General features: G+C 31.3%; 1 protein-coding gene across 2 annotated transcripts in view; it reads right to left on the bottom strand.

The window, feature by feature from the left end:
- Window positions 1–3,740, bottom strand: part of LOC107026326 (DExH-box ATP-dependent RNA helicase DExH6) — a 14,345-nt gene extending 10,605 nt beyond the window's left edge. Inside the window, exons 1-7 of one of the 2 annotated variants that reach the window (XM_015227253.2) lie at window positions 3,446–3,740; window positions 2,236–2,326; window positions 1,771–2,083; window positions 1,570–1,644; window positions 1,251–1,295; window positions 1,065–1,155; window positions 900–958 (exon numbers count right to left, since the gene is read on the bottom strand). In XM_015227253.2, the coding sequence (XP_015082739.1) occupies window positions 900–958; window positions 1,065–1,155; window positions 1,251–1,295; window positions 1,570–1,644; window positions 1,771–2,083; window positions 2,236–2,326; window positions 3,446–3,593 (822 nt within the window). In that variant the 5' untranslated portion in view covers window positions 3,594–3,740. Of the gene's footprint in view, window positions 1–899; window positions 959–1,064; window positions 1,156–1,250; window positions 1,296–1,569; window positions 1,645–1,770; window positions 2,084–2,226; window positions 2,333–3,445 lie in introns of those variants that run through there. The other variant, XM_015227254.2, reaches the window with a different exon arrangement.
- Between the last annotated feature and the right edge of the window lie 9,886 nt (window positions 3,741–13,626).

Here is a 13,626-nt window from a genome sequence, read left to right on the forward strand (position 1 = left end):
GGGGGGGGGGGGAGTGAAGCAATGACAGTGAAGGCATTAAGAGTGTTAGAACAACCAGAAAACTAACATCACTCATCTTTCTTTTTGGTGGTGGTAGGGGGTGAACCAGTGACAGTGAAGGCATTGAGAGTGTTAGAACAACCAGAAAACTAACGCCTCTCATCACAAACTAAGCATCACATATGAGGAAGCTATGCTGAGATCTCTCCCCTGTTGCGCACGCCTGATTTATGTTTAGGAATGCTTCTTGAATTTGAAAATTGTGTGATAAGTCGCAGATAAGTAAGAAACAGAAGCACTGATTCAGGTTTACCTCACCTCACAAATAAAGTTTTATTTGACCCTCCACTTTGAAAGAATTTCAAAGAATGAACTCCACCATCACAAAATCCTTTTTAATAAAATAAAAAACCTCCAACCTGGATTTCAAATGGATTGGATAGGATATCCATTTAAACCTGGGTAGAATTAGCAGTTTTTCCTATTTGATACTGCTAATTGTCATAATTTATTCTATATGATTTAAACCTTAACTTACCAAAAGAAATTATTCCATTTGATTCACTTAGAACTTTCATCCTTTTTTGCACTTAATCATCTGACTCTTGTAGAAGTTCTTGATATGGATATCATGTTTAAAAGTCTGAACATGTTCCCAGTTATTGTTTTCAGCATTTTATTGAGCAGAGAGGTCTTGAAATCTTTTTTTGTGTAATTAAAAGAAAGGAATAATAAAAATTTTGTACCAAAAGAATAAAATAAATATTGTTAAAGGAAAGGAGTACACATGTCATTCACAAAAGACAGTTGTCAAACCCAATTTACTTATATCTTTGACAAAGGAAAAGTGAACCAGAAAAATTGAAAAAGAAATAACTCAATTAGAAACAGTGTAGCACCTTGTAACCAACAGTATCTCCAACACTTTCGCCTCTTTCAGTAGAAATTCTCTCAGAAACTGCAAATTGGACAAGCAATACTCAGAACATTCATGAACTGATTACCACATTCCACATAACACATGAAAAGAAATGAATCCTTCACAGCGGGCATAAAGTGCCAACCTGATATGGCAGAAATTCGTCGTGGCTGAGTACATACAATTTTACATGTCTCACCTTTACCCCACATATGATCTAAAATAAACTGAGGGACCTGAATCATAGGGAGGAAAAGTTATATCTAGTAATACTACATCTTCTTTGAGAAATACTAAAGTCACAGACCAAATAAAGGTTTGAAGTTCTAACCTGTGTAGTTTTCCCGCATCCAGTTTCACCAGAGATCAAGACCACCTGCACATGCAAAATAATCCAGCCAAGATGAGAACTACCAAGCATCCGAACCCCGTGGCAGGCATTAAACCAAAATATGATACAAGCAGTGCCAATATGTTCTATTTTTGAGGGTACGAGTTCAGTCTTGGCGAATGAAAACAAGCCTTTATCTCATCTCAAGGACCTTTCTCAGTTTGAACATAATGACGGCAGCATTGATTGATAGAGATTGGAGAAGCAAAAGTAGAAAGGCATAGTCAGGTCATACTGTTTGATGCTATATAATGGTCACCTGATTAGATTCTATAGTTGATGTAATAGCATCCTTGAAGGAAGCAATTGGAAGCTTAGACCTTTGTAATGTAATCTGCAAGTAAATAACCAACAACCCATTACTGATTCTTTTGTTGGTTTTCTGAAAGCATATTACAGGCTAAATCAAGAGCAACAGTATATAATATTTGTCAGCTCCAAATAGAAGATTGAAGAAAACCTGTCTCATGTTTGGGTTTTTTTCTGTTCTTGACGCAAATGACTCGACCCTTTTTGCAATTTCAGACGTGCTCATCACAGGTTTACAGAACATATCATCCTTCTTTCCTCGTAATTTATCAAATTTCTTACTGTGTTTCCCGACTACTGGTTCATTTGTCTCCCCATCACCAGGTGGATATCGCGTAAATAAATCCTGTAGAGCATATTTTGCCTCCTCCGAAAATTTAAAACAACTTAGCACATCCTTTCCTTTCATTGTGTCCGTGTTCTGTTTAGTCTTGAAAATTGATATACGACGTTGATCCCCACGCCTAAGATAAGACAGGCCCATCATCTTAAGTCAGAAAAGGAAAAAGTTTACCCTGTCTATTTAGCAGCCAGAGCATTATGATGGCACATTACTATAAGATGCTATTGAAAAATAAAAGTAACATGTGATAGTGCTGAAACTTACTAGACGTACCCAGAACTTTTTGACTTCATTCCCATTTTCCGGCATAACATATGAACTGCAGCTCTATCGCGGTTTGAAAGGTTTGATTCAAATGTGTATACTGCATAAACAAATAGATATCCATAACATTTTACATACAACAACAACAACCCTTGAGAAGGTAGAGATATTGTTTCCGATAGACCCTCGACTCAAGTAAAATATATAAAAAATTAAGTATGAAAAGCAAATACAGTAGTGAAGATTCTATGCTGAAAACATATGGAGAAGAATTAATATTTTACATTTTACAGTAGTGACTTATAGCATTTAAGATATAAATCAGAATTATCTCAATCACATCTTTTTGTTGAATAAAGTCAGAATTACCGTATTTACATGTAATGGGCAGTTATAGAAGAAAAACGGAATTAAAAGTATCATGTAAGTGTCAACAGAGTGGTTAAAATGTGTCCAGACTACTTCCTTTCAGTTCTCCCCAAAGAAACAGTAATATTTATTGTTTGAAGTTCTAAGTAGCAGCATTTTTACATGTGGATGCTACAAAATACAACAATAACAGAAAAGGGAACCAGCGGCATAAATTAAACATAAAATCATAACTAATGTAATAGTTGCCAATGAAAAGCATAACACTTTTGCAAAGATTAGAATATACCACTAAAACCACATTCCACCGGATTGTGTACCTCCCTCTTACCCCAATTCAGTTTCTATTTGTGTCTCTTCTGTATAGAGCTATTCACATCATTAAGCTGTTGTTAGCTATAGCAGAAAACTGAACCCTTAACTTGTCTTTCATAAATTAATAAGTGTACAAACAAAATGTGTCTGAACGGAGTGATATTAAACATTTAGGATTCATATAACCAACCCCACTCAATTTTCATAAAACATTTACAATCTTTATGCATCAAAACATAGTTTGTACAAAACATTTTACAATCTTTAACCATCAAATATAGTTTTTACAGAACATTTTACAATCTTTATGTATCAAATAGAGTTAGTGCAAAACATTTTGCAATCTTTAACCATCAAATATACTATCTTTTTATCAAAATCCAGCCTCTAAAGCACCACATTTAGCTATAAATTATGACACATTAACCTACAACCAATAAAGTATTAATCTTTTCTACTCGGAAACGACAACTAAACCAGTAAATGGGGTTTATGAAATAACTGCAGAAGTGGTAGTTTTCCAATTCAAAAATACCTTCATCATTAGAGACACGAAACTGTTCAAGAACTTGGGCAACCCGAATCCGAGTGGATTCTGCAACATTGGTAACTTCTTGTTGTTTTTGGCCTTTCTTCTGCCTCTTCTTCCCAACCCCAGATGATGATGGAGCTGTTGACGCCATTTCACTCAATCTTGATTACTTCTTTTCTGTACTAAAATCAAAAAAGGGATATTCTGTAATGTCCTTTTCTTTGTATTCTTGATTTCTCTTCCTCTTCGCGGCGCTGCTCATAAGCTCCTCTCTGCCCTTCTTCACCTCTCGCTAAACAATTTTTATACCAAAGATGAAAATCCCCGTAAAAGTTAATAAATATAACTAGGACAAGGTGCAAAATCGAATCGAAATTAATAATTAAAAAATTATAGTAATGTTTGATTGGTTTAATTTGATAATGGTTTTGATTCCTTTTTATTATCCGATTAAATTCAATTTTTATTAGTTTGAGAGTTTTTTTAAAGGGTTAATCGATAATTTAATAGTAAATTAAAATTATATATATATCATTTTGAATATAAAGTCATCTACTTTATAGTTAAGTTTCATATTTTTATTTGTAGTTGTTTCAAGCTCTTGGTTATTCTACCATGTAATAGTGTTTGTTTTAAAGTAAAATGAAGTTGTAAACACACGTGGATGATTCATTTGATTTGTCACTTTATTTCTAATTGATTTTTTAAGTATTTCTAGTTGATAATTCTACCATGCGATAGTGTTTGCTTTTTAACAAAATGAAGTTGTAAACACACGTGGATGGTTTGTCACTTTATTTTTAATTGATTTTTCAAGTATTTTTTTTATCAATTTTAACTGTAAAACCAATAACGATCAATAAGCAATAAATGAATAATTGATAAACTAATATCTTAAGAATTTTATAACAATTTAGCATATCTAAAATTTGATATTTAATAAATCTGAATAAAAAAAAATTAAAACTAAATCAAAACGGCCTATACGCAACCTAATTTATAGCATGTTTGGCCATCAATCAAGAGGCCGAAAGCACTTAGAAAAAATAATTTATTGGATTAAGTTAGTAAAACTATTTTTAAATATAGTTACAACAATGTTTGCTTGTTACAAAGCAGAAGCAAAAAATAATCAAGATAAAAGTATTTCTAGCTCTCATATATATTTATCAAAATACATCTTACTTAGCATATTTTATAAGTTAAATGAAGTTCAATTTTAAGAATTTTATTCTTTATTTTTACACAATATTCTTAAAAATAAAATTATGTTATGTATGTTATTATTTCATGTTTTAATTTTAATAAATTACTCTCTCCATCTCATATTATCATCTTAGTAAAAATAGTTCTACCATATTAGTTGTCTACCTTATATATTAAGAAAATATTAATTAATTTTTTTATATTGCACCTTTGCAATTCTAGTTCTTTTTTAAAGTGTCTACATTTTTTTGTAAAATTCCTAAAAAGTTTTTTAGGGTGAAATAGTAAAAATAACTTTTTTATTAATGATGCGTAAAAAGGAAAATGATGCACTAATATGAAATGAATGGATTATATTCAATATCAAAAGCTATATTCAAGCCTACGAGGAGGATATACTCTAATCTTTATATGTAGTGCACGCTAACCTAATAACATTATTCATTTACCTTAATTTATGTGATATCGAAAAAATTGGAAGATTAACAAATTTTGATATAGTTTTAAAATATTTGAATAATTAGTAATTAATGCGATCTATTATACTTTTTACGTAATTTTCAAAGACTGTGTTCCTCTCCTTGTCTCAACTTATGTGTCATTGATATAATTTCGAGAGTCAACTAAAATTATTAAATATTACTATAATTTATAATAATTTTTACGTAATTTTTAAAATATACAATTAAATTTTAAGTTGTTAAGTATTATAATTTATAATACGTATAACATAATTTTTAAATATTACCAGTTAAAAAAAAAAAAGTAAAGCTTTAGGGGTTTTAAACTAAAAAATTTCAGCTTTAACTACAAGGCTAGAAACAAAATAAAGGCCACCAAATAAAAACTACTCCCTCTATCTTTATTTACTTGTCATTATTTCATTTTATATTTGTCCCTATTTACTTGTCCATTTTAACAAATTAAAAGAGGACAACAATCTTTTTTTTAATATGCCCTTATTTAATTCTAGAAAATTTATAGTACTACTAAGTTGTAATGCATGCTTTTTGGAACCAGAAAATACATTTATTATACTTGGGGAGTTGCATAATCTTTTAAGTTAAGGGTGAATTGTAACTAAACTATGATAATAATTGGTACCTTAATATGTGTGTCGCTTCTAAAGTGGACAACTAAATAAGGACAGAGAGAGTACGAAACAAACAACTGAAGTTGCTCAACTATGCCTTCTCACATTGTGTTTACCAATGTTATTAATATTCAATATTTTCAATACTTCTTGTGTAATTAATATAAATGTATAATTAATACTATTTAGAAAAACCTACGTAAATGAATCATAAAATTTAGAATAATTATATATTCATACTCCAATCCAAAGTAATTCAAGAAAATTCTATTCTCTAAAAAAATTACGGTGCATACTCCTTTTTCATTAAAACTGATAATGAATAGATTATATATATATGGATTTAGTATCAATTAAGCGAATTATCAGTCTTAATGATATCAATACAGTGTATGATACTGATTTACTATGAGTTAAGAGAATTTAATTGATGGTATATAATTTAATTATTTAGTAGAGTATAAATATAAATAAATATATATTTGTAATTATTTTATTTTATTTTTACGAAGTATTTGCTTAATTTCTCCTAATATTTATCCATTGGGCCAATCAAACTAATTGGACCATTAAAGACATGGACCATGCAAGTCCGCAGCACAATATATGGATCAAACCGTTGGTTTTGTTCAATCCTTTTATTTTTAGTCGTGCGGGGGGTATTTCAACAAGTGATAATTATATATATCCATTGTATTCATGGGCACATTTTTTTGCTTTAGATTAGGGGTGTGTTTGGTACGATTTACCAAGGAAAATGTTCTTCATGGAAAATGTTTTTCAGGAAAATAAGTAAATCTTTTATTTATTTTCTCATGTTTGGTTGGTGAGTAGAAAATATTTTCCGAAAAAGATTATTAGTGTTTGGTTTTTGAATGAAAAATGTTCTTGAGAAATATCTTTTATTTTTACTAGAGTAGAAAATAATTTTTGAAATTGAAAATATTTTTTTTTAAAATGAACTTCAAATTTATTTTATTTTTTGGGGGAGGGGTATTGGGGGGGGGAGGGGCTGGTAGGGTGTGTGAGGGGTCAGAAGAGAGTTTTGGAAAATGTTTTCTTTAAGTTTTGAAGGGAAGTCATTTTCCTTAGACTTGAGGAAAATGAGTTGATTTGGAAAACATTTTCTAAAACATTTAACCCAACCAAACATAAAAAATTGGAAAACATTTTTCCAAAAATGTTTTCCTTCATACCAAGCACACTCTGGATTTAGTTGAATCTTGAAAAGATTGGAATTGGGTCGCTATTGTATATATTCAATGATATAGAGTTTGTTTGACATTTCTGCTAAAAAATACTTATTTTCAAAATTACTTTTAAAAAATGATTTTTCATAAAAGTTTTTTTGGAAAAAAAATAATTTGTGTTTGATTAATTTATTTGGATAATATTTTTGATAAGCAAATTGTGTTTAACTAGTTTTTTCCAAAAAAGTACTTTTAAGAGTTAAATAACAAAAAATGATAAGTAGTGGATATATTATTATAACTTTTATTAAATCAAAATTTACATATTCAAATTTTCAATCAATATTATCATAGATGAATAAAAAAATAAATTAAACATTGACATAATATTAACATGATGATTTAAATATAATTAAAAATATCAATCAAAATAAATTTAAAATCTATTTCATAATATAAACCACTAACATATGAAAAACTCATCACAAAAATAAATAAATATATGGAATATATTGATAAATATGTATATATGACAGAGATATTTTGATTTTGCAATAAACATTTTTCTACTTTTGCTTCTGTTTTTTTAAGAATCATAAATTTTTTGTTTTTCCTAACAACAGAAAAACTGTGATTACTTCTATTAAAAGCAATTTAGTGATTAATCAAACATCTTGTTTTTCCAAAATAGTGTTTATGACCTTCCAATAGCAATATCAAGAATGCTCTTATATATATATTAATAAACTAGTTAATTACTCATTATAGTTATAATTTTCTATAATTATCACTGATGACTAACATTACACATTAATTATGTGTGCTGATTTCGAGTTTGTATAATTATCCACATTTGTATATGTATAATTCGCCAGAATATACAAATACATATGTATAATATACAGTTATCTAATCAATATACATATACAATCATCCCTCTCCCACTCTCTGCCTCTATCGCTCGCCTCTCTCCTCCCTCTCCCAATCTCGCTCGCCTCTCTCCTTCCTCTTCCAATCTCGCTTGCTTTTGTACAAATGCTATTTATAATATACAATTTCTAACCAATATACATATACAAATCAGCTCTCTCCCACTCTCTGTCCTCTCTCGCTCGCCTCTCTCCTCTCTCTCCCATCTAGTTTGCCATAAATACATATGTATAATATACAATTAACTAACCAATATACATATACAATTCACATATCTACCACTTTTTGCTCTCTCTCCCAATCTCGCTCGCATCTTTCCTCTCTATAACATGTAGTTACGAATTATAATTATCGAACTTTAGATATGAAAAATACTTAGGCTATTTTTTAGTGATTATATGTGAAAGTTTCTCATACATATATCACCTATATACATAGGGATACATATGAAATACTATGGGGCATTCATAGTTGGAGTCATTAATTCCCAACCTCAAGTTTTTAATATGAAATTTAGCTTAAATCTACCTAGAAACACCTTCAAACACTTCCACACAACTGATATTCAAGCTCCTTAAAGTATTTTGAACACAACCCAAATATCATCAAGTCCTGACAAACTACGAATACAAAAATTAAATTTTTATTTACGAAGCTTAGGTATTTTTAGATTCTTATCAATAAAAAATTGAAAATGAAAAACTTCCGACCTAATAACGAAATCGATAAAAGAATCCAAAAAAGCAAAGATATATTAACATTGTAGTACACCCAAAATCAAGAAAGAACTTATGAAGATTTTATTAATCGAAAAATGAAGCAGAAAGATTTGGTAGAAAATATTGAAATAAATATTAGTTTCTGAGTATATTTTTAAAAAATAAACATTCAATGTGTTATAGAATGTCATATGTTAAAGAATGGGTTCTTTTATGTCAATTGTTGCAAATAGGTGTCATGCCTGTGCCTATTTTTTTATTTTTTATTTTTGTAATTTTTTGGGGATTAGAACAAGGGATAGATTTTAAAAATTTATAAGTATCACGATTCAAACTGTCGTGATTGACACCCACACTAACTCTCTTGTGGGAGAATCATTGCTATAGCCCAACTAACAATTTAAAGTTACGGAAGCAGAGGTTTCAATGACTAAATTATTTATTAAGGAGTTCTGATAACTCCAAAAGTTTAATAAAACAAATTAACTAACATGAATGCGGAAATACAACTCCTAGAACCTGAAAGTCAATGTACCAAAATTCTAACAACGACAAGTCTAAGAACAAGGGTACAACTCCAAAACTAAACAACCACCTTAAACAATAGTCTGAGTCCGAAGAGAGTGGACTTAAACAAGAGAGATCCATGAAATTATGAAAGAACTGGTTTGCCCTTGAATCTGGTCACGCGCAATACTCACATAACTGAAGTCTATCAATAGCAGCGGAAGATGCCCTATACTGAATAAAAATAATATCAAGTGCAATATCAGTACACATCCATCGTGTACTGGTAGGATCACATGGTTATCCCACTAAGTGAAACATATATAAGTCTGTACAACATCGTAAACATGCACACACCGAACATATACAATATCAATTATCATTTACGAGCAACGTACAATTTACATGCTTAATAGGAGAACCACACCACTAGCACTCTTAAAGACCACTTGTGCAATACATGACTGAAGTCGATGTTGCTCCTTAGTATACACACAAGTGTATGTGGTCGGGCAAGTAATATAGTTTCTTTTAGAAACGAGTTATCGTTCCCAAGGGACTTATGAACAACTTATATTCACACTTAATTCCACAATTATAGAAAAAAATAACTATTTCAAGAGTTAGTGATTTATGGTTAACTACGACTAACGTGCACTAAATTAAAGTAAACAATGGTGAACGACTTTGATATAATGTTTCAAGCAAATTTAAAAGCAATTCCAGGGCTGCAACATATAATGAATATCATACATCATATTATTGGCTTAGAACTAATTTCAGTTGTCAAATTACTAGTTTATAGGGTAGATAGTATGATCCGGGTTACACACCTCTCATCACCTACCCCAGTTAGCTATCTAACTACATCGTTGAGCGGGGATAAATAGACTAACTGGTGAACATTTATATTTCATCCTATTTCGTGACCAAGCAAGGTGTTCGTCTGGGCGTCACTCCTGAACATTAATCTCCTAAATTTAATGGGTGGACTGAACTCTCTACATTCTCTAATCTATCTAATCTCTCCTCGGGTCGATTTTAAGATTAGACACTAGGTTTATTTTATGGTGCGCAAGCATAAAATAGTAAAACAAGAATATAAAAGTAATTTGAATTGACAATCAAAGATTAATTCATAAAAGCCACATATTCAACAATCAATTCGTAGCTACAACCCAAGAACTAGGGCGTTTAGCTAGTCATGCTTTTGGCAATCAAGAAAGATAATCGTTCATGCAAAAATTCAAAAATAGAAGAGTTAAGAGGATTACAAACTTGATTCTTCCACTTTCATACTAAACAAACGTGGAATCTTAACAATGGCAACCATATGATCTATTTATAATAGAAGATAAAGTTAAAAACAAATTCTACTCAAATTAGAACTCCGAGATAAGGTTTACAACTTCGAAAAATGGGGATTGGCCTAGGGCGGCGCACCTTCATCGAACCTAGCATCATCTACTCGAGTATATCCTGGTGCGGCGCGCCTTTATCACGCCTCAAGAAAGACTCTGAGCGGCAGGATTTGGCGCTACACTCCTAACAGTGTGCCTCAAAAGAGGCTCTAAGCGACAGGCCTTGGTGCGACGCGCCTAGTAATGCGCCTCGCTTAGGTGCTTCCACCCTTGGCCATTTTCAAGCCCGTCTTTGCTCCTTCTTTCTTCGTTCCAACTCCAGTTTCTTCGAGAGTTTCTGAAATCACTAATCATGTGTGTAAGTGCAACATTATCACAAGTATATCACAAAATCAAGCTAATAACTCAAGATTGTCCTTTAACATTATCAAATCATGGGAAAATATTGACTACTTAGGCATATAAATATGTCTAAGATCAGTTCACTCTCCTACACACACTAAGTAGATCTTTTTGAGAAGTCATAAGTCATAGTCCATGTTCACGTTCATAAGCCAATATAAAACAAGCCAATGGTCCTCTCATGGAACCCAAACCCAAATTGTTAGTACACCGTACCCAATCCAAAGTTATCTTGTCAGAACGTGACAATCTGATCCCATTTTTATGTTGGAACATGACAACCGAACCCAGTTAGCTTGCCAGAACGTGGCAATCGGATCTCATCAACACACCACAATCACATTCACAATTATATTCTCAATAATCATACAATCAATAAGTGATTCATCACATATAGTTATTCGTTCATACTCTTATACAATTAGTGTAATCAATAATGCATCATTCACATGCAAGAACAAACATATTCTCACAATCATGAAATTACAATCATCACCTACCTCTAATCCAAGCTTGAATCCCCTAAGACACTTGAATTTTTCCTTTCTAGATTCTTTCTGTTTGTTCTAGGTCTACAAACAATTAATATATGCAAGGATCAACAACCAAATGTCTAATTATCCGGATTATAACAAACCCAATAGCCCTAGACTAAACCTTGGTCCCCATACCCAGATTAGGGTTTTTTCCACCATAATTCTCATATAAAAATCCTTTCCTATCGATAATAACCCAAGAAAATAGGTTTCACGGATTGAAAAACAGATTCGGGGAGTTAAAATATTACCTTTAACCTCAAAAATGGTGAAAACCATGAAGAAAACCCCTAGGGTCGTTCCTTAGCTCTCAAAGTCAAAAAATGTAGATAATAACATTTTTGGGGGTTTATTTACGACTTTAAATTGCATCTAGCCTGCTCTGGTGGACCCATCCCGGCCCCGCTCTGGCGGCTTGCCCGGAGACAGAATGTTACCCGTTCACTCTAAATTGGTACGGTGTTGACATTCAATTTTAATCCTCCCGAATAGAAAATTAATTAATGAGTTTCTTAATTTTAAAACGATTTTTGAATAATTAGCTTTTATAAAGTTAAAAGGTTTTTGAGTTATTTTAATTTAATCTATCACTTTTTATCATTTTTAGACAATATACATAATTATATATACGATTAGTGTATTTTATATTTATTCGAAAATTGCCTCAAAAAGACTTTACTTCGTTTAAATATTTTACTTATTAGTTTGGTTATATATTTACGTTTTACATTATTTAGTTTATAATTAAAATAGTTATTTTATTTTGTTAAAATTAAGAAGCTTGTTAATTAATCTGTATCAATTCGTCTTACGCAATTAGAAGTTGAGCCTATTCTGAATGTCCACTTTGTGCAATTTAAAGTTATTTGCCCAGAGCCTAGTCCAAATCCAATCTACTGAATTCTATCCTCAGCTTTAAAATCCAATAAAATCCTTTGCCAGCCCAAGCCTTTTGTTACTCTTAAATGCATCGTTTGATGCTCAATGTATGAACTAACTACATGACAATGTTGGAGAATACTTGGACTTACTACTTATCGCAAATTAGTCTGTCGTTGGTATATTGTGAAGAGTTGAGTTTTCTTGTTTCTTTATGCCTATGTTTTTTTCTACCTTTATTAATCTTAGTCTGTGTCTAGTCGTTATGAATTTGCGTTGTGGGTTCGTGTTTGACATCATAATCTTCATTCTTTCCTTTCGAGTTGAAATGAATGAACCAAGATATCAATATCTTGAGGTCGTGTGTTTGTATTAGCTATGATTCCTTTCATTTCTTATTTTCTTTCAGCATCTCCAATGTTGGCTTATTTTTTAATGTACATGGAATCTTTCCGGCTCTTTAACTTGGTTTTCGAATCCTTGCATTTTGTATGTGTTGGCTCATATTTTCCGAATTGAAAATGAGCACGAGAGTATGTTCTTTTCTTACTTTTGTGAAAGCGGGTATGTTCAGTTAGTTTATGAAGAAGTGCATCAATTTTCATTGTGCTTATCCGTTTCGCCTGTGAATAAATGACTAGAGTACTGGCAGTGTATGTACCTTTATTTGTTTTCCTTTTGGACCTTTTTAATGTGATCATGTAGATATGTATCTAGGAATTTCCTTGTGCTAATATCCTGATGGTCTAATATGAAAAATTGTCACTTTATATCTTCTTGTTGAGTCATAAGATAAGCATTAAATTGCTTTATTCAACATGTATGAATATGTATAGATGGTTAGCTTTATTCTGTATGCTTATTTAGAACCACTTGTTTTCTTTCTTTCTTTTTTTTTTCTTTTCAAAAGGAGGAAACCTTTGTCTAGGCGTTATATCATTGCTTCTATTCTTTTGTTTTGTGTCATTGAGTTGAAGATTTTATTGATTACCCGTTGGTGCACCTCATGAAAAATCTTTAAAATTGTCCAATAGATATATCTAGTTGGAAAGCCTTATTCACTGCTTGATTCGGGAACTCACGGTCACTAATAACAGATAGTATTAAATAATAGTATTAAATAATATTAGTATTTACTGTGTACTAATCCTAGTCCTATTAGGATTAGTACTCCTTAATCCTAGTCCTATTAGGATTAGTACTTCTTCCTATATCTCCTATATATATCTCCCATGTATTCCCTTATTAGGTTAACACTTCCATACAATCAATATTCCTTCATGGTATCAAGAGCCAGAAAACCTAGATCTTCTTTTCTCTAGGTTTTTTCTCTCTTTAGGGCACCGATCGTTCCCTCTCTT

The sequence above is a fragment of the Solanum pennellii genome, chromosome 7 (assembly GCF_001406875.1).
Source record: "Solanum pennellii chromosome 7, SPENNV200".
Taxonomy (NCBI): Eukaryota; Viridiplantae; Streptophyta; class Magnoliopsida; order Solanales; family Solanaceae; genus Solanum; species Solanum pennellii.